Consider the following 21,616-nt stretch of genomic DNA (forward strand, 5'->3'; position numbering starts at 1 on the left):
AGAGCCTCTCTGCTCCCTTACCACCTTTCTACCTCAGCGAGGCACCAGGAGCATCTGCAGGAAAGATCATTATCTTATCTCCTCTGGTACTAAGACCAGTACCATGCAGATGGAAACACGTGCTCAGTACTCTTCTGTAGAGGAATTGGAGCAGGGGCCTCCTCAACACACTTAGTCTATTCTTCTACATCACCTGATGAGGCAGAGTGAATGAGTCTACTTTTTCTCCCTGCTGATAATTTCAGAGCTCATCCAGATTTGTTGAGGAGGGTGGCTGCAACTCTGGATATCTAAACAGAAGAGGTACAGGAAAGGTCACACAGGCATGGACATTTTTGCCTTTGAAGGACCCTCTAGGGGGGAATCTGGAATCTGTCAGGATTTTATAGCAGACCCCATCTTCCCTGCCTCCAACTGCTAAAAGGGTGGAGAAGAGCTATTATGTTCCTTTACAAGGATCCATTTCTACAACCAGGGCCGTCCTTAGGCATAGGCAACATAGGCAGCTGCATAGGGTGCCTGAAAATTTGGGGCACCACTGGGTCTTAGTGTCCATCCTCTTGTTTTTCTATCCCTGTTCTGACCCTTCCTGCAGGCTCCCACAGATGGCTGCTCTAGCCTGGTGAGTCTTCCTTGGGAGGGAATCTAGTAGTTAAAAGTGAAAAAACCTCCAGCCTGCCAGACCTATTAGCACAACATTGAAACTGTTAAAGAGACATTCAAGGGGTAATAAAGCCATTTAACAGGCATTTGCCAACCCCAAGGTATATACTGACAGGTTTCAGAGTGGTAGTCCTGTTAGTCTGTATCAGCAAAAACAAGGACGAGTCCTTGTGTCACCTCAAAGACTAACAAATTATTTGGGCATAAGCTTTTGTGGACTAGAACCCATTTCATCAGATGTCCACGAAAGCTTATGCCCAAATAAATTTTTATACTGTCAGTTTCTGACTTTACTGACAAAAACAGTTGTGCATTAATGTAATATTTACACAGAACATGTCAGTCTACAGTTTAAAATTTGCTTTAAAAATATTTCATTAGTGAGCTGGTGAAGATTATAAAATCACATTTCTAAAAAACGCTTGCATAGAGTTTTAGATGCACAATCATCTTTAGCCTTAAATGTGTGGATCTTCACACATAGTTTTTTTAAATAAATCCTTCAAAAGACCTCCCTTATCTAAAATACACATTTTAATTACTATAGTTAAAAAAAAAAGTGCTTCCAAGTCTTCCTGTCCTTTCTGTCCATCCCTTCACCACCTCTCCCCCCACTCCCCACTGAAGAGAGCCCTTAAAGGGACAACAGTCCTTCCCTTCCAGATAGCTGGACAAAGAGTTCCCTTTCTTTACTTCTGACTATCCGACAAACTAGTTTTAAAAGAACCCTCCAGCAAAATCAGTACCTTAGTAAGACAAAATCCTTGTTATACCTAAAATCTTTGGAAACATATTTTTTTAAAGTTGGTGAAATTTCATAACCGTGTCTCTTGTTATGGAGATCACACAAAGTAAATTACTGTTCCCTTTTTCTAAAAGCAATGAACATTGTTATGAACACACTAAATCTCTCTGATTAATTTAAAAGAATGTCTTTGTTTCAGTGAGTTAAATATGTAGTAATCTGGAATGCTGGCTTAAGATTTGAGTACATTTAAAATATAAATTCAACTTTGAAATACTGATGAAGAAAATGTAAAACAGAGAAGAGCTGCATCATGTATTCCATTATATGTAATGTTGTATTCAGCAGGACAGCTGACTCACCCTTACTATGAAGTTTTTGCAAATAAATCTCTGACAAACTTCAGGGCATATCAAAAAACCTGTGACTGACATTTTTTATTCCCAAATTTTAGTGCTTTTAATTAGGTACTTTCTTCATGTTCATTCTGCATGAGGGAGAGTGCATGGAAGTCTCTGGGGGGAACTGTGACTCTCCGCCACCATGAGGCAGGCTGGGCATCTCGTTATCCTTTGCTGTCAAGTCCCTCCTCCCCCTCCCCCACCAGGCTGTGAGCTTGGGCTGCCATCCAGCATAGGGGCACCAGTTTAATAATACTGCCTAGGGCCCCATAAATCCTAAGGACGGCCCTGTCTACAACCACCCTCCTCGGGCTTCCTGGTGATTGCTGCTGCAGTGAAAAAGAGAGGCAGAGATTCTAGGCTTCTTACTCCAAAGGGAAAGGAAGCAAATAAGATAGACTTTTTTGGCAGGAAACTTTTTATTCTGCAGGGAGTTTACAGCTTAGGACTGTGAGCCAGCAAGCTCTTTTTGGGCACTACAATTTCAGCCTATGGGATAATATCCTGAAGTTCAAAGACAAGCGTCATGGTGAGACAAAGCAAGAGTTCTCTGTAATAGTGGAGGAGGACAAATTAGTTGCCTGGACAACGTTGCAGGCAAACCTGGATGAGGCAGACTGCAGCTCGAGCTATGGCTTTCTCCATCACTATGCACTGTTCATTTTGGCAGCAGTCATCAGCCTTCCCTAAGAGGTGCAACAAACAATTCAATACCTTTCTTTTGAAGGTCCCTTACTGTTTTCCAATAAAATAGAAGAGATGCTTCACAGTCTTAAGGATTCAAAGGCAACTCTTAAGTCTCTGGGGATCTATAGACTAGCAGCAAAACGAAAGCCCACAGCATTCCCAACAGCTTCAGACCTAAGGTCTCAGGCTTTTCTCTGCAGTAAGCAGCAGCAAACATAAGCTAAGAAGCAGAGAGTCATATCCTCATATTCCATCTAAATTGCATCAGAACAATATAATATTGAGCTGTTAAGAAGGTGCTCTTGTCCTAATAGTACCGACCATCACCAGATAAAGAAACAGATCATAAGATGGTGTGACAGGGCAAGGCCAGATGTCTATAGGAAAGTAGTGAGAAACGGGTGTGTTAGCCCCAGGCTAAACAAATCCCTGTTACCATTGTCACAAACAGCTGGTTACGGGTTAATGTCTCTTTTACCTGTAAAGGGATAACTAGCTCAGTAAACCTGGAACACCTGACCAGAAGACCAATCAGGAGACAAGATACTTTCAAATCTTGGTGCAGGGGAGCCTTTGTTTGTGCTTTTTGTGTGTTTTGTTGTTTTTTTTGTTCTCTCTGGAGTCTGGGCGGGACCAGACATGTATACAGACTCTCCAATCTTCTGAAAAAGTCTCTTCTATTCAAATAGTAAGTAATAGGTAGAAAGTGGATTAGATTTTTATGTTTGTTTTCTTTATTTGCAAATGTGTATTTTGCTGGAAGGATTGTATCTCTGTTTGCTGCAACTTGTATTTGTGCTGTGGGGAGGCTTCTCTCTAGTGTCTATAAGTGAAAGACCCTGTAACATTTTCCATCATGATTTTACAGAGATAACTTTTACTTTTTTTCCTTTCTTTAATTAAAAGGTTTTCCTTTTTAAGAACCTGATTGTTTTTTTATTGTGTGAGACCCCAGGGGGACGGGGTCTGGCCTCACCAGGGAATTGGTGGAAGAAAGGAGAGAAGTAGGGGAGGAAAAGCCTGATTTCTCTCTGTGTTAGGATCACTGTCTCTGTCTCAGGGAGAGTCTGGGAGGGGGAGAGAAGGGGGGGAAGGTAAATTTCCTCTCTGTTTTAAGATTCAAGGAGTTTGAATCATAGTGATCTCCCAGTGTAACCCAGGGAGGGGAGAATCTGGGAGGAAGAAAGGAGGGGAATGGTTTATTTCCCTTTGTTTTGAGATCCAAGGGATTTGGGTCTTGGGGTCCCCAAGAAAGGGTTTGGGGGCCAGAAAGTGTCCCAAAACACTATATTTTGGGATGGTGACAGCTCTATCATTTCTAAGCTAGTAATTAAGCTTAGAGGGGTTCATGCAGGTACCCCATCTTTTGGACGATAAGGTTCAGAATGGGGGAATCATACCTTGATAACCATGGTAACCAAATGGCAGTTGCTCCAGGTTAATCAAGACACCTGGGGCCAATTAAGATCCTTCCAGAAAGCAGTGGAGATAGCTAGGTTGATTGAGACACCTGAAGCCAATCAGGGGCTGCCTGAAACTAGTTAAAAACCTCCCAGTTAATCAGGTGGGCGTGCATGTCAGGAGCTGTGGGAGGAAGTTGTGCTGTTGGAGAGATTGAGCATATCAGGCACAAGGAAGGAGGCTTTGAGGTAATGGTGAAGTGGAGCTTGAGGAAGTGGGGGTTGATGTGGGGAAGTAGCCCAGGGAATTGTATTTGTCCTGTTTCTAAAAGTTCAACTATCATAGCTGATACTATTAAAGTCTCTGGGCTGGAGCCCAGAGTAGAAGGCGGGTTCCCCTCTCTGTTCCCCTTTCCCCCTGATTAATCACTGAGACTGGGAGACAACAGAGACTGTGCAAGGGAGAATACTTTCTCCTCACCTCCCTCGCTGGCTTATGATGAAAATGGCTCAGTAGGCTGTGACCCTTGCCTCTAGAGAGAAAAGGGCTACGTGGAGGGTCGCAGTGAGCCTCTGAGACTAGCGAAATCCTCCAGGAAACGTGGGACCCATGGAGACAAGGATAGAGCTTTGTCACAATAGTTAAAGAAAACTTTGTTTGATAGCATCCTGTCTGGCAAGGAATCACTTATCAACAGTTGTGCTTGTGAAATCTATACTCAGGGCCACCCAGAGGATTCAGGGGGCCTGGGGCAAAGCGAGGGAGCTGCGGCACTTGTACTCACCTGGCGGTCTGGGTCTTCAGCAGCATTTTGGCAGCAGGGGGCCTTTCAGTCACTCTGCGTTTTCATCAGCACTGAAGGACCCCCCCGCCGCCAAAATGCCACCAAAGACCCGGACTACCATCGGGTCAGGGCTTGCAGGGCATTTTGGTGGCGGGGGGCCCTTCAGTTGCTCCGCATCTTTGGCAGCACTGAAAGGCTCCCCACCACCGAAGACCCAGACCACTGCTGGGCCAGGGCTCACGGGGCCCCTGAGGGGCCTGGGACAAATTGCCCCACTTGCCCCCACCTCTGGGCAGCCCTGTCTATACTACTTTATTGTTTTGCCTTTATAGTCCCTATTTCTCCATTGTTTATCTGTATGGTTTCTGTCTGAATCTTTGATTGTTTCTGTGTGTTGCATAACTAACTTTGCAAGATTTAAATCAGCTAAGGTGGTAGGATACAATTGGTTAAAGAATTGTTTCATAATGGGTTAGGATTGGTGAAAAATACTGTTTTGTAGTACTTTAGTTTAAAATGATAGTCAAGGTATAGCTAAGCAGGACTCAAGTTTAACTATATAAACTAGGGTCCAAAAGGAAGTTTTTTGGAACCTAACTCCAGGACACAGCCCAAGACCAGAGCTGCCAGAACTCAACACCTTACCAGCTATGTTGTGCAGAAGCTGGAACCCTGGATAACTTGGTCTGGACTGGCCATCAGGAAATGTTCATCTGCCTTACTGGGAGTGATGAGCATTGTATATTTAGCATGTGTATTCTGTTCTGGTAACTGTTAATAAACAGAGATTAAGGATATTACTGTGTAAGGCTCTTTCACTGGTAAAAGGCTCAGCAAAACCACAGGGGAGTATGCCATGAGCCCTAGGGACTAGGTAAGGATGACCTTGAGACCTAGGAACTGGGTAAAGTTAGGTGCCTTTGACTCGGAGCCGTAAGGTGGGGGTGCCTAAATTAACTGGGTTACACTTTGAGCTCAAGGAAGGGTAAAGGTGGGGTGCCCTAGAATGTGCAGGTAACATTCTTGCCACATTCTCAAGACCTGTCCAGAAAGAGAGCGCAGAAGTTACAAGAGGCATCCTTCTCCTCCACCCTCCTTTGCAGCTGCTATTTCTTCTAGGCAAACTGGGTCACCTAAACAATTTTCACCTCTCAGTTGAGAGCATTATGCTACTCCTCACAGTGCTATCTTTCCCCACCCCAGTTTTAACCAACCATCTGACCTATTTTCTAAGTGCTTGCACCTGTATCACCATGGATCAGTGGGTCTTAAGCACAGTTGAACTGGGATACACTCTTCAATGTATTTCTGTTCCCCACTTCCACCCTCTTTCCCCATCCCTCTTCAGGGACCACTCTCTTGAGAGTGTGCTACTTCAGGAGATTCAGTCTCTACTCCTCATGGGGGCCATACAGAAAGTTCCTATGTTGTTCAGAGGAAAGGGATTTTATTCTCTTTACTTCCTATATGCAAAGGCAAAGTGGCTTCTCAGGCCTATTTTAGATCTAAGGCTGTTAAACAAGTACCAAAAGAAAACAAAATTCCGAATGGGGTAGACAACAATACTACAGAGGCACCCCATATGACAAAGACTGGAAACGGCTCATCCCGTTCGACGACAAAGCATATTTGGCTGCAACCTTACAATTAAGAATTGCCAACTATGTGGCCCTATTGGAAAAATCACATTAATTACGCAAGTCTCTCTGAATGTATTAACTTTATTCCAGTAGACAAAAAAGAGCAGTACAAAGCACTCATCACAGAGGGCCACCTCATTACCAGAATAGAGCTACAAGCTGCATCGAGATCCATAGCAACAGCGGTCATTATGAAGAGAGCCTCCTGGCTTCATCTATCCAATTTTCCAAAGCCAGTACAGTCCACCATAGAGTGCTTATAATTCAAAGGCTCCAAACTCTTTGCAGACAAAATGGATGAGACACTGCACACTTTGAAAGACTCAGGGGGCCACCTTGCGATCTTTGGACATCCACACATCTAAGAACAAGAGACGGCAGAGCAATTATCAGACTCCTCAAAGATTCTGACCCCCTCTGTACACACAACGCAATAGATACTACGACCAACAGGGGTGGAAATAAAATTTTGAGGAAATGGCAGTCCACTCCTTTGACTACTATCTCTCAGCCATCAACCTATAGACAACAGATTTGAAATCTTGGTCGAGGGTTCGAGAATCCCATCTCTCTGTGTTGACACAACTGGCCAACTGGCAAGGCTTTTGGAAATTGTCTACTTCCATTCTACTCAATCTGGCAGTACATTACCATGGACAGATGGGTAGAAATAATCAAATAGTTACTCCATCCTCCTTACCTCCAAACCCCCTACCTACTCCCCTTTGCCGTCCCTCTATAGGGACCCCTCTCACGAACATCTGTGAGAAGAAGTAAACCATCTCATATCTCTGGGAACAGTAGAACCCATACCAACCAAGTACAGAGGGAAGGGGTTCTGTTCCCACTAGTTTCTCACACAGAAAAAAACAGGAGGTTGGAGACCTATTCTCAATCTCTGGTGACTCAACAAGTTTGGAAAACACAGTGATTCAGAGTGATCACACTAAGCACCATAATCCCAGCATTAGAGAGCGAGGACTGGTTCTCAACCCTCGACCTCCAGGACGCATACTTTCATATATCCATCCATTCCTTTCATCAGAAATTCCTACAGTTTACAATAGCACAGGACCATTTCCAGTACAATGTTCTACCCTTCGGCCTTTCCACTGCAGCTTGGGTATTTTCAAAGGTACTAGCCATAGTAGCTGCCTACCTATGCAGAGAGGGAATCATGACATTCTCATACTTAAACAACTGTCTGCTGAAAGCATCAGCACTATACATAGCTACAGACACCACCCAATGTACGATAAATATGTTCCCTATCTTAGAACTTCACATAAACATATAAAATTCCATTCTAATACCTGTCCAATGCCCAGAATTCATTGGAGCAGACCTCGCTCCCTTGAAGCAACTGCTTCCCTACCAACAAAACGCTTTCTGACTCTAACCGCCTTGATCTCAACAGTGCAGAACTGCCCGCAAGTGTCTGCAGAACTTGCCTACAAATCCTAGGCTACATGGATGCCACAACCTTCATTGTCCAACATGCAAGACTACACATTCAGTATCTATGAGCCCGGCTCCATACAAATTATGTCCCATATAGGCACAACATAAACAAGCTCATCATCATGCCCAGTACAGTCCAGGATTCCCTTTTAAGGTTGACCAATCCAGACAATGTCAGCAGGGTGGGAGGGGTGCCATTCCTACAGAGTCCACCATCATTCACTATCACCATGGACGTTTCCCTCCTAGGCTGGGGGGCACATCTGAAAACACACTCTATACAGGGCCAATGGTCTACGGCAGAGTCCCATCTCATATCAACCAGCTGGAACTACAAGCTGTTCTCACTTCCTACCACTAATCAAAAACAAAATGGTACAGATTTTTACAGACAATGTAGCTTGTATGTTCTATATAAACAGTTAAGGGGAAGCACGATTGCACTCCCATGGCTACATGCTCGTTACTACACCTCTCTATGAAGGTTGCATTCCTAGTGGCCATTATATCTGCCAGAAGAGTATGGTAACTAGCAGCTCTCATGACAGACCCACCTTATACAATCCCTTTCAAAACATTTAACTTGCCTTACTAAATGGAAGATATTCTGCATCTGGTCCATACAAAGAGGCATCCTCCCAGCTCAAGCTCCGATTTGCCATCTCTTGGACTATCTGTAGTTTTGAAAGAGCTAATCCTCGCTGTTAGTTCCATCCGAGTCCATCTGGCAGCTGTTTGTTTTCCACCCTACTGCGGATAACTGATCAACTTTTTCAAATCCACCTCCCATCAGATTTCTGAAGGGTTTGCTCATATTATACCCTCAGGTTCATAGCCTGGTTCCACAGTGGGGTTTGAATTTAGTGCATGCTAAGTTGATGGGTCCCCCGTCTAAGCTGCTAATGAGTTATCCTCTGTTACACCTGTCTCTGAAGGTGGCTTTCGGTTGCTATAACCTCACCTAGGAGAGTAGAGGAGCTGCAGGCTTTAGTATCAGAGCCTCTTTATACAATTTTCTTTAGGGACAAGATTTTCTTTTGACCTCACCCTAAATTCTTGTCTAAAGTGGTTTCCAAATTTCACATGACTTGAGTGATTTTTTTTTTTACCAACTTTCTTTCCAAAGTCCCATTCAAGTAAAGAAGAAGGAAAAACTCTATATTCTAGATGTTAGAGTTTTGCTTTTTACCAGGATCGAACTAGACCATTCAGGTCTTTATCTCAACTCTTCATCGTGATTTCAGATAAAGGGCCACCCAGTCTCCACCCAGAGGATCTCAGCCTATATTTTCATCTGTATTGGTTTATGCTACCAATTGGCTGATGTTGCACCTCCAAGTAAACTGATGGGTGACTTGACCAGGTCTCAGGTGACTTCTGCAGCCTTTCTCACTTATGTTCCCATTTCTGGATATCCGTAAGGTGGCAACCTGATCATCACTCCATACATTTGCTTCTCACTATGCCATCTCTCATTAGTCTAAAGCCAATGCCAGATTTGAAGAAGGATTGTAGCACCACTCGTCCAAATACACTCCAAGCCCACTTTCAGTTCGAACTGCATAGAGTCACCTACAGTGGAATGGAAACGTGCAATCACTTGAAGAAAAAACTGTTCTCTACCTTTCCATAACTTGTTCTTCAAGATATGTTGCACGTGTTCATTTCATAACCTGTCCTCCTTCCCCTCTCTATTGGAGTCTTTCCATTGGGAACTGATGGAGTCTGGGGGCAACATTGCCCTTTATATCTGCATGCAGTGGTGTCAGGGACCAGAGGGCCCTTGTGCTTCCCCAGTGGGTACTGCTGAAGGGAAATTCTCTGATAACTGTGCTCAAGTTGCATGCACACCTACAGTGGAATAGACATGTGCAACACATCTTGAAGAACAAAAGTTATGGAAAGGTAGGTAACCATTTTTTTCCCCCTAGGCATTTAGTATTCTATAGGGCCTTTGTCAGTTGCTCATAACTTACTCAAACTTTAATCTTTTGGTTTTATTATTTTTCATGTCTTGTTTATGATTGAGAATGAAATGTTCTGAAACTTTGAGCCAAAATGGTTCAGCAGCTTTTGAGACTGAAGAGACGGTAGGGGAGGGGGAATACACCTTTTGATGTTATAAAAAAAAATTTAAATTATTTTTCATTATTTTTAACTGTTCTCATTGAGGTGCTAGAATTTGAAATTTGTCAGGGACAGAGTCCCTAGATTGGACATGTGTTTTTGGTGGCCTAGTCAAAATCTACTATTTTTAAATTCTCAAAACTTGACAAGTTATGAGTATTGAAAAAACATGATTGAAACATGCCTTCAGTGTTTTAATAACCAGAGTTTTTAAATAACTTCATTCTCTGCCCATGTTCTCTTGGTATGGCACATGAGCACAACAAAGCTGGGTGGAATTTTAGCCTGTTATAAGCTTTTGAAAAACACTATCCAATTCAAAGTACAAGTAAATATTGAATAAGGAAAGTCTCCCTAACTCATTGTATACAAAGGAGCACAGGATGGACCATAAAAAGAATAGGAGTACTAGTGGCAACTTAGAGACTAACAAATTTATTGTAGCATAAGGTTTCACGGGCTACAGCTCACTTCATCGGATGCATGTAGTGAAAAATACAGAAGGAAGATATATCTATACACACACACACACAGAGGGAACATGAAACAATGAGTGTTACCATATGCATTATAAGGAGAGTGATCAGTTAAGGTGAGCTGTTGTCAGCAGGAGAGAAAAATAACTGTTTGTAGTGGTAATGAAAATGGCCCATTTCCAGCACTTGACGAGGAGATATAAGGAACTGGGGGAAGGGGAGGAGGGAAGATAAACATTGGGAAATAGTTTTACTTTGTGTAATGGCCCATCCACTCCCAGTCTTTATTCAAACCTAATTTAATGGTGTCCAATTTGCGAATTAATTCCAATTTTGCAGTCTCTCATTGGAGTCTGTTTTTGAAGGTTTTTTTGTTGTAATATTGAGACTTTTAGGTCTGTAATCGAGTGGCCAGGGAGGTTGAAGTGTTCGCCAACTGGTTTTTGAATGTTATAATTCTTGATGTCTGATTTGTGTCCATTTATTCTTTTACGTAGAGACTGTCTGTCTGGTTTGGCCAATGTACATGGCAGAGGGACATTGCTGGCACATGATGGCATATGTCACATTGGTAGATGTGCAGGTGAACGAGCCTCTGATAGTGTGGCTGATGTGTTTAGGTCCTATCCAAACCAACTCCCATTGCAGAATTAGAATGACTCTCATTGATTTCAGCAGTTTTTGAGTGGAGTGCCATGTGATTGAGTCAATGTTGTGTTAGAAACTTAACTTTTTGGATTTCCAGAATTGGATTTCCATTCCAATATTTCAGTGGAATTAGACCAATTTAGCCCATGATTTTTCCTGTATCACTGAAAGACATTACAATATGATGAAATATCCAGTTGAATATGCTGAGTGGGGGCTTGTGGTAGACTGTGGAAGAATGTTTAGTGGATGATCTCTCTGTGAACACTTTGTGAACACTTTGTATAAGTATGTGGAATAACTTGAAAAATAATTTTTCAAATAAATAATCATGGCCCTTCAGATTCCACACCCACATAACTTGCCAGAGAATTCATCTCTAACTGCAGGGTTGTGCTTCGGAATCTGAGTTTCCTTTTAAAAAAAAATCATATTTCTAGACCTCATGGTTGGGAAGAAAAGCTTGAAAAATGTGAACCATATATAAACAGGTGCAGTGGAGTCTTCCTTAGTTTTTCAGCCAGCCTGAAAGAATAGATTTGAGTGACGTGAACTCACACATTTTATTGTTAACTTTTAAACCTAAAGATGACTTATAACATATTAAAAACTGAAAATATTGGAACACTGTAAAAAAGCAACCCTGAATTCAGTATCAAAATAAATAACATAAAAGCTACTGTACTGACTGGACTATTCTTTTTTAATATTTAATTCAATAAAACTCACAAATTAAAAAATGTATCTGAAACTGTTACACAACTTTCAGCAGAACACTACAGTATCTAGAAACTTTGCGGCACAATTTAGGTCCATTTTACCTCAGAGTACATGGCATTGCATACAAAATATTAAGCAGTATTGTTTCCATGTTAGCAATGTCATGGAAATGCAATTCTACCATTACACATAACCATCACTTGAATCTCACAAACACCTTAGTAAATTGTGCAAGAGTTACCAATTACAAAATTAATCCATAAACTGGATTATATTAAAATATCATTTGAACTAAAATAATCAAGTTTAACATAATTCTTGAAGTAGTAGCATTATGATTGTAATATGCTGCTGATTGTGTGACATGGACATCTCTACAAAGGAAATGCAAATTTACCTAAATGTATTATTTCTACTTTTTGACAAAAATGTGCTTTCCTTTAATCATTATATTCTTTTAATGTTATAATATTTGATAACTATAGTGGATACTAAAGACACCACTGAGGCTACTTCCACGTCCAGAACTGATGGAGAAGGAACCACAGAAGAACTAAATGGTATTAATATTTTTAATTGTTATAATTATCTGTTTTCCAGTCTTCTCTGGACCAAAGAGATTATAATTTAATGCAGATATCTTAATAATGTTTAGATCTCTGGAGGACAAAAATTGAACACTGACAAATAATGAAAAATCTTGATTGCCAAATGGTACTGTTCACACAATACATCATGCATTTTATAAAGTAACTCCACAGTATATTTTTGTTACTATTTTATGAACAAGGCATATGGACAAATTATTTATCTTGAAATCCTCATTTACTGAAATGGTTAAATATTTTAGGATCTTTATGCCTGTTGTACAATAAATGAATGATTGACTAGCACTGTGCATTCAATATGAGTAATTGACTTACACATCTTTGGGAATATAGACTTCATAGTTTATAGCAAGGGTGGTCAATATGTGGACCATGGGTCACGTCTGGATCACCAGCCACTTTTGAACAGACCCTGAAACTTTTATTTACTTATTCTTATTCTTATTCTTTTTTATTATTTTTCTCTGGAGTCTGGACCTTGACTATATCTTGACCAAGACATTTTGACCTCAACAAAAAATAATTTACTACCCCTGATGAGGTGCCACCTTGCATTATGATTTTTGTTGTTTCCAACATACTGTACTGGGTCAGAGCAGTTAACACTTTGATTAGAAACCCACAAGAGAAGCTCTGAGGGTGCTAAAGGAAGTGGTAGGGAGAAAAGTGATACCAACTGAATCACCACTGAGTCAATATTGAACTAATGCACCTTCTGGTGTTAGGGGTCATTGTACTGTGTAAGAGGTTATCTTTTGAATGAGACATAAAATCAGTCTTCAGTGGTCATTATTAAATAATTAAATACATTCGGAGGGAGTATTCTTCAATTCATGTTGTGTAACTTCTTCAAAACTGTTGTGTAGTGTTGCTGCATTCCTCCTCAGAATTGGCTGTATTTTTGAGGTCATTTAAATGACTCCTGTTTATAGGATGTATACACTAATTTGTAAAATCCATAAAATGCTTCATAAGCCTTTTAGATGAGAAACACTATGTAAAATGTAAGATATTAGTGATCTTTAATATTAATTAATTCCTTGCAAACACAATAGAAGATACATCAGAGTCAGAGGTAACTGCTGATCACCCAGAAGTTCAAGTTTTGGTAGAAGAAGCTGTAAAAATTGCAGCACAATCTCCAATAATGCTACCGGCTGAAGTATATGCTGAAGCATTAGAGGAAGCCATTACAGAGGTAAAAATACAGTACTAAAACATTCAAATATTATTTCTATAAGTTCCTTGTAGTATTTTATGTATTCCCTTGCAACATTTACTTTTCAGATTGTTTGTTCATTTGAAATGTAAATCTAGTGTACTTCACATTATAGAGTCTCAGTTTGATCCCACATATACTATGGACTAGCTTACTTTAGAATGTCATATTTGTTGCCTTTTAATTAGGAGTGTCAAACTTTTTTTTATTAATTTTATATTCATTTTTGTTTTAGTTTCTTTTTAAACCTTCTGATGCTATTGGAATCTCAGAGCAGCAGTATAGAAAGGCTTAGAACTCTCCCACGTGGCCCTTAAGCAGTGTACAGTACAATATACCATTGTACTCAGCAACTGTATTGATGGTTATAGCTATAATAGTGAGTTAAGAGGGCTATTCCTTACTACACTGCTAAGGCTGTAACACAGAAATCTAGGACAGGTTCTTAAATCTATTATTATAAGGCCTTGTTCTTCGGTTCTTAGGCAAAACTCCCCAATGATTGCCCGAGCAAGGATTTTAGGGTCAGGCTGTGAGGGGTTCACCACTGTTTTCTTCTAAAACAGAAGACTTCCAGACCAAACTCTAAAAAGACTAGGATTACTGTTAGATCAATGAGACTGAATACGGTGTAAGGCCCCAGTGCAGAAAAGCTTCCTGCTTCAGTTATGCCCTTAAACATGTGCTTAATTTTAAACACCTATTTAAATCCCATGACTTCAATGAGACTTAAGTATATGCTTAAGTGCTTTCTTGAATAGGGATCAACTTACATACATGCTTAAGTGCTTTCTTGAATTGGGGCTTGAGTTAAGAATCCTCAAGAATAGCAAAAATACATGATTTTAAGGCCAGAAGGGACCACTGGATCATGTAGTCTAACCTCCCCAATAATATTTAACCCAGTTAACCCTTTATTGAGCCCAATATGTTTTGGTTGACTAAGCCAGGGATTGACAGCCTTTGGCACGTGGCCTGCCAGGGTAAGCACTCTGGCAGGCTGAGCCAGTTTGTTTACCTGCCGCGTCTGCAGATTCTGCTGATCATGGCTCCCACTGGCCGCGGGGGCTGCGGGAAGTGGCACAGGCTGAGGGGTGTGCTGGCTGCCACTTCCCGCAGCCCCCATTGGCCTGGAGTGGCGAACTCCGGCCAGTGGGAGCTGTGATCGGCCGAACATGCAGACGCGGCAGGTAAACAAACCTGCCCGGCCCGCCAGGGTGCTTATCCTGGCAGGCTGCGTGCCAAAGGTTGCCGATCCCTGGATAAACTATATCTTCTAGAAAAGCATCCAGGCTTGTTTTGACAACATCAAAAGAAGGAGAATCCACCACTTCATCTAGTAGTGTATTCCAGTGGCTAATCATTGTCATTGTTAAAAGTATTTGTTCCTTACTTCTAATTTGAATTTGTCTGGCTTCAGCTTCCAGCCACCAGATCTTGTTAGGCCTTTCTCAGCTAGCTTGAGGAGTGCTTTAGAAACTGGTATTTTCTCCCTATGGAAGGTACTTACACATCGTAGCCAGGCAAGCTCTTGATGTTCTTTTTAAGTCTCTCATTGTAAAGCACTTTCTCCAATCTCAAATAATTTTTGTGGCTCTTTTCTGAACCCTCTTCAATTGTTGAATACACTATTTAATATGTGAACACTAGGACAGGATGTAGTATACTAGTATAGGTCTCTCCAATACCATATACAAAAGTAAAATCCCCTCCTTTCTCCTACTCCCTATTTATACATCTCAGATCACATTATCCCTTTTTTGCCACTGCCTTACACTTGGAGCTCATGTTGAATTGATTGTCCACTATGACTCCTATATCCTTTTCAGAGTCACTACTTTCCAGGATACATTCCTGCCAAGGGGTTGAAATCTCTGGGAACCGAAGATAGTTTCCTCACCAATCTTGAACAAAGACTGTAAGATGTTGAAATTAGGTCTTAGCTATTAGAAAGCATATTTTCACTTTTACTTGCTTGTAACCATCTCTACCTTTATTTCTTTTACTTGGCATCACTTAACCTATGTCCTTTTGTTAATGAATTTTTTTTTACTTTTAATCTAAACCAACACAGTGCTGTATTTGAATAGAAGTAATTAATAACTCCAGTTAATATGGTAAGCTGCTGGTTATTGTCTCTTTAAAGGAGCAAAGGAACATTATTCTTTCTCTGAATGGTCCAGGAGGGGACTGGACACTTCATGGAAGATGGTTTGGGGGAAATTCAGGTCTGGGAGTGTCTGGGGTCACTTCTGCATAAGATAGCTGGGTGATAGAGATGTAGGCAGAATGCTGGGTTCAGAGTGTTGAATCACAGCTGCAAAGCACACAAGCACTTTAGAGGACTGCATACTTGTCTGCTGGCTGTTGGTGTCTGGGCTGTGAGCCATAGCAGCATAGGATTTGAGGCATGCAGGGTTACAGGGTAGGTGGTGACACAACCACTCACTGTTCTGGATTCCACATTCTTTGTACCTAGGTGCATAACCTTGCATTTGGATGTATTTAATGCATTTTCTTTTCTCAGAAGAGTAATGCTCATTCCACTTAAGCTACCACAGCTTTTAAAGTGTAACTACCATTTTGTCAATCTTGGAAATCTGCAAAACTATAACACAAAGTTCAGTTTACATTTTTTATGATCAGTATTGGACTCTGAAGATAGGTCAGATGCCTGCTTCAGAAAAGCCGTTGTGCAGTTTCTTCTTAGTTTGGGATATTTTTCAGCTCCCCTTCAAGTAAAGACCCTTATGAAGGAGAAAACAATATTACTCACCTGTAACTGAAGTTATTGGTGACTTAACTCTCTTATCCACAGTCACCCTCTCTCTATCTAATTCTTTGGAATTCTGCTTCTGATCAAGCAGTTAGGGACTGTGGGATTGGGTCTTCCTTTTCAGATGTTGTGTAGGTACGTACCCTACTGTATCTACAGTATGGTTTGTGTGGCTACAACATGGCTCTCCTGTCATGAATGCATCTGCTGTCATGGTTGAATTTGGTAGGATCTCCCAACATACAGTGCTAACTTCAGATCTGGTGAAAAATCAGTGCTGTTTTACAGCTGGTCTGAATTTTCCCTGATATCTGAAGATTCCTGGAAAGGAGTTGGTTTATTAGACATGCATCAATCTTTACCTGACATGGTTTAATGCCACAGATTAGCCCTTGAGGGAGAAGCAAGGGTACCCTTGTACAAAAAGAACTGAAACACAGAAAAGAATTTTTCTTTTCTGAGCAGAGAAGAAGAAAAATTTACCGTAGTCCTCAATAGCTACTGCTGTAACAGAATGGCTTAAACCCTGTTTGTTTCTCTATGAGCATCTGAAGAGTTCAGAGAAGTGCTTAAAAAAGTCACTAGGATGTGTTTCAAAGCTGCATAATGGTCTACATATTTCATATGACCAGAGGCTTATACAAGGGTCTTTATTTTAGATTTGCTAGCCAGTTTGTAACTCTTATTCCTGAGACGAGAATCTAAGTTCTCTAGTTATTTTTGGAAAACTACAGTGTATTTTTATACATTCATCTCCATTTGTTCTGTTATATTCTTTCTTCATTCAGGCACATAAGTTGCAAATCTCTTCTATAACTAATAAAAAGACCCTTTATTGGAAAGAAAAATGACACTGTAACAGGTTAATACAATGCAGAAATAATTTGTATTGTCTGCTTTTCTAAACAATTCACTGATGTTATTGTATTTATATCATTTTGTTTTACAACTAAATCCAACATTTTGTAACAGCTCACTAAGAAGAACAAAGACAGGTTTCCTGGGGCTCCAGAAAAAGGAGGATGGGTACTGGATAACTATCCTACAACATCAGAGCATTGGTTAGCCTTGTCAGAAAAAGGCCTCTTACCTGACACTGTCGTCTGTCTTAAGAACACAGAAAAAAATGGTTAGTAAATGTTTTACTTTTAAAGCATAAAAATTAAAATCTTTTCCCAATTTTGATGTCTTTGCTTGAGTTATTGTTATAAGAAATGTCAGTTAAAGTGTACTTTTGTCCCACTAGCAATTTTATAGGACTTTGCCACTATATCAAAAGGGATCTGTTTCTCTCCCTGGCTTTTTTTATAATTTTGTCTGTAATGCAAGTCTCCTCCCTGTGAATCCACACAAAACATGCAAACATAGTTCCAGCCACAAACCTAGATACTGACAAACATAACAGCACACCTCCTGTAACCATGTCTCAATGGATCACAACCGAGAATACCAAATTCAGGACAACCTGCCAAAAAATAGGGCAGACACACCCTAAAACTGGAGATTATTCTCCCATGAGATATGCCAAACCAGCAACAAAAGTAAACTTCTGTTTCACCACACTGGCTAACAGGAAGTCAGAAAAGCAGTTTCCTATGTATTCCAGTCCTTGTAGTACCACCAAAAACACTTTAATGAGTGGTTCTTTAAAACCAATTTCATCAGATAAAAGATTCTTCTGATCCCAAAGGACCAGCCACACAGCCAGGTCAATATATAATGCAGATCTTACCCAAAAATCACTCCATTGGCAGTCCTTTAGTATCTAAAATCTAAAGGTTTTATTTATAGAAAGAAAGAAAGGTGAGAGTTAAAATTGGTTAAAGGAATCAAATACATACAGTAATAGCAAAGTTCTTGGTTCAGGCTTGTAGCAGTGATGAAATAAACTGCTGTCTTAAGTCAAGTCTCTGGTTGCTTCCAATCATTGGAAGGTCCTCACTCCCTTGGTTAGATTGCTCCCATTAGTGTAAGTCCAGAGATTTGAGCAGGAAAGAGGCCAAATGGAGATGTTTCCAGGGCCTTATATAGCTTCTGTCATGTGGAGGGAAATCTGTTTTTTCAAACAAAGGCCTCAGCACAGCTAGTGGGAAATTACAGGTAGCAAGATGGTGTTTGGAGTCACATGGGCAAACATGTCCATGAATGATTTTGCTTAGTCACAGCAGGAAAGTCCAGTAAGTGTAGATAGGCATCTCCCATGGTCCATTGTGAGTTAAGTGTTCCTTGATGAGCCACTTAATTTGAATAGTCCCTTCAAGATGTGCAGGCTAATTACTCTAGGAGCAGACATTTGAAATATAGGTATAGATGCTCAAACTTCAAATACAAAAATTGATACATACATATAAATAGCATGATCGTATTCAGCAAATCATAACCATTCCATAGACACCTTACTTGACATAATTTGTACAAGATTTGTTGCAATTATATAAGAGTGGTATCAACAATGATCTACATGGTCATATTTAATAAGATAACATCACACTTCCTCGATACATCACCTAAATAACTCTCTTAGTGGGTTATAGCCCACAAAAACGTATACCCAAATAAATTTGTTAGTCTCTAGCGTGCCACGAGGACTCCTCATCGTTTTTGCTATTACAGACTAACATGGCTATCCCTCTGAAATCTATTAGAAACACTGAAAATGGCGGCAGCTTCTGAAAATGCCAACTATTGTTACAAATAATTTCCACTTAAAACAGTTGCTGCTATTTAACAATTATCCAAAGAAGCAACACACTTAAACACAACAATCAACTGAAAATCTACACCATACACAAACTAACTATCTTCTTCAATGCAGCACCTATTCAGTATGCCCAGCAATTAAATACATACATTTCTAACCACTTCAATACAGACAGAGTTAAAAATTGCCTGTTTTGTGTGGAGGTGACAAAAGGAACCCTGGGTGTTTGGCTATGAAGAAGGTAATGTGGAGAAATCAAAAATCAAGAGATGGCTAAGGAACAAACTAAGCTGTATTAGTGGATTATCCCCTTAACTATTTTAAATTTTTTGTTGGGGTAAATTTTTACAAATTCTGTGTCTGCTTTCCACTTGTATCTTTTCATATAAATAATAGCCCACTTCTGCATTTCTAGAGCACTTTGAGTCATTGTTTCATAGGCCACACCCTCAGTTGTCTAAATCAGCGTTTCTCAAACGTGGCCACCATGGCTGGATGCGGCCAACAGAGGCTTTTCTTGCCACCACAGCCTTCTGGCTGGTGATTGGGGGGACAAAGCAGTGGCCTTCCCCTGGGCCACCAGGATGGATTGGACTCTGCCTCCCTCTGGAGCCACAAATGCCAGAGGAGCAGAAAGCTCGTGTGAGTTACCTACCTTCCCTGGGGCAGTGGGGCTCAGGCTTTCTGCTCCAGCCCTGGGGTGATGGGTGGCAGGCTCCAGCCATGCAGCGGTGGGATCCGGCCACGGGTTCTGTCCCCCTGCCCCTCACCCATCACCCTTGGTCCTTGCTGCCTCCCCCAGCTCCTCACCCATCCACTCCATCCCCCCAGCCACCTCCCTACCCACCTCCCCATCCAAGGCTTAATTTGTCTTCTGGCTTGCCAGGGCTGAGTAAATCTGCTGTGAAAAGTGATATTCATATGTTTGTTAATATCACTTTCTGCTGCCTCCAGCTAGCTAACAAGTCTGCTGTGAAAAGTAGAAGCAGGCTTACTAGCTAGCAAGTCTAAAAAACAAAAACAAAAAAAGACAACATACAAAGCACCTTATTTGTGTTTCTATTCTGTTTGGGTCCAGAAAAGAATAGAGACAACTCAGTTATTTTTATTTGAGCATAAGCTTTCGTGGGCTACAGCCCACTTCTTCGGATGCATGGCTGTAACCCACGAAAGCTTATGCTCAAATAAATTTGTTAGTCTCTAAGGTACCACAAGTACTCCTGTTCTTTTTGCAGATACAGACTAACACGGCTGCTGCTCTGAAACCTGTGTTGTTTTTATTACTGAGTTTGGGGAAAAAAAAAAAAACCCAACACTTGCATAAATAAGTTACTATGATTTGGACATGCACGTGTGCATAGGTATTAGCTTTCCCTAAAGTTAATTAAGCATTTTAGGAAAAATTGTCATAGCAGCTACCAGCAAGAGTAGGTGGCCACATTCTGAGGTCACCAAAAATTCTTCGAGTGCTTGCTCATATTGATTCCAATTAGGTGTGCGCGCACCGTGTGCACGTTTGTCGGAAGATTTTTACCCTAGCAATACTCGGTGGGTCGGCTGGGTCGCCCCCTGGAGTGGCGCCATTATGGCACTGGATATATACCCCTGCTGACCCAACAGCCCTTTAGTTCCTTCTTACCGCCCGTGACAGTCGTTGGAACTGTGGAGCATGGCTTTGCTGATCTCCGCGTCCCTAGCTACTCGTAGTTCTTTGCTGTTTATTGTGTGTATAATTAGAGTTCTTCTAGTTATAGTTAGTATTGGTTGTTGTTTTTATAGTTTAGTTTAAGGGGGGATTGGGGATTAGCCCCTTTCCCCCACCCCGGTACGGGCTCATGCCCAAGGCACCGGGATTCAAACTGTGCTCGATGTGCCAAAAGCAGATGCCAATAGAGGATCCCCACGACTCCTGCCTCAAGTGCCTTGGGGAATCCCACCTTACCGATAAGTGCCACATCTGCATCTGATAAGACCGCTCCGGTACCGGGAAGGGGCCCCGGCACCGACCCTTACTGGCACCGACATCTGCTCGGCACCGCTCCCTGTCCCTGAGACCCAGGAAGCAACATAGCGCTCCAGCTGCTTCAGCTCCACAGAAGGAGTGCTCTTCGAAGACGGATCGTCTGGTGCCGTCATCAGTCGCAGCATCGTTGACTGGGGTGCCGCCAATTGCGGCTCTGCCGAGCATGGCACTGTCAATTCTGGTCCCACAAGGGCCATTGAGTCCAGTGCCTGACAGCTCCCCGGTTCATGCTGTGGTTGAGCTTGCCCTCCCTTCTACACCGGAGACCTTCTCCACGGCAAGGGAACTCATCGCCATGACGGAGTCCGCACGGCCTCAACCTCCGGCACTGCTGTTGCAGGTCATACAGTCCATTGGGAAACCGGCCCTAGTAAGGCCATCCTCCATTGGTCCAACAGAGAGACGTCATTCAAGATCACGGTCTCACAGACGCTCTCGATCACGCCGTTCCCGCTCCCAGCGCCACTCTCCATCACAGTACTGATTGCACTCATGGCACCATTCGACATTTCGTTCACCAGCCAGATACTCCCGGT

The 21,616-nt window shown here is 41.6% G+C and overlaps 1 protein-coding gene across 2 annotated transcripts in view; it reads left to right on the forward strand.

The window, feature by feature from the left end:
- Nucleotides 1-21,616, forward strand: part of AK9 (adenylate kinase 9) — a 247,445-nt gene that overhangs the window by 63,099 nt on the left and 162,730 nt on the right. Inside the window, exons 16-18 of one of the 2 annotated variants that reach the window (XM_050951342.1) lie at nt 12,239-12,313; nt 13,417-13,559; nt 17,329-17,485. In XM_050951342.1, the coding sequence (XP_050807299.1) occupies nt 12,239-12,313; nt 13,417-13,559; nt 17,329-17,485 (375 nt within the window). Of the gene's footprint in view, nt 1-12,238; nt 12,314-13,416; nt 13,560-17,328; nt 17,486-21,616 lie in introns of those variants that run through there. The other variant, XM_050951343.1, reaches the window with a different exon arrangement.

The sequence above is a fragment of the Gopherus flavomarginatus genome, chromosome 4, assembly GCF_025201925.1.
Source record: "Gopherus flavomarginatus isolate rGopFla2 chromosome 4, rGopFla2.mat.asm, whole genome shotgun sequence".
Lineage (NCBI taxonomy): Eukaryota > Metazoa > Chordata > Testudines > Testudinidae > Gopherus > Gopherus flavomarginatus.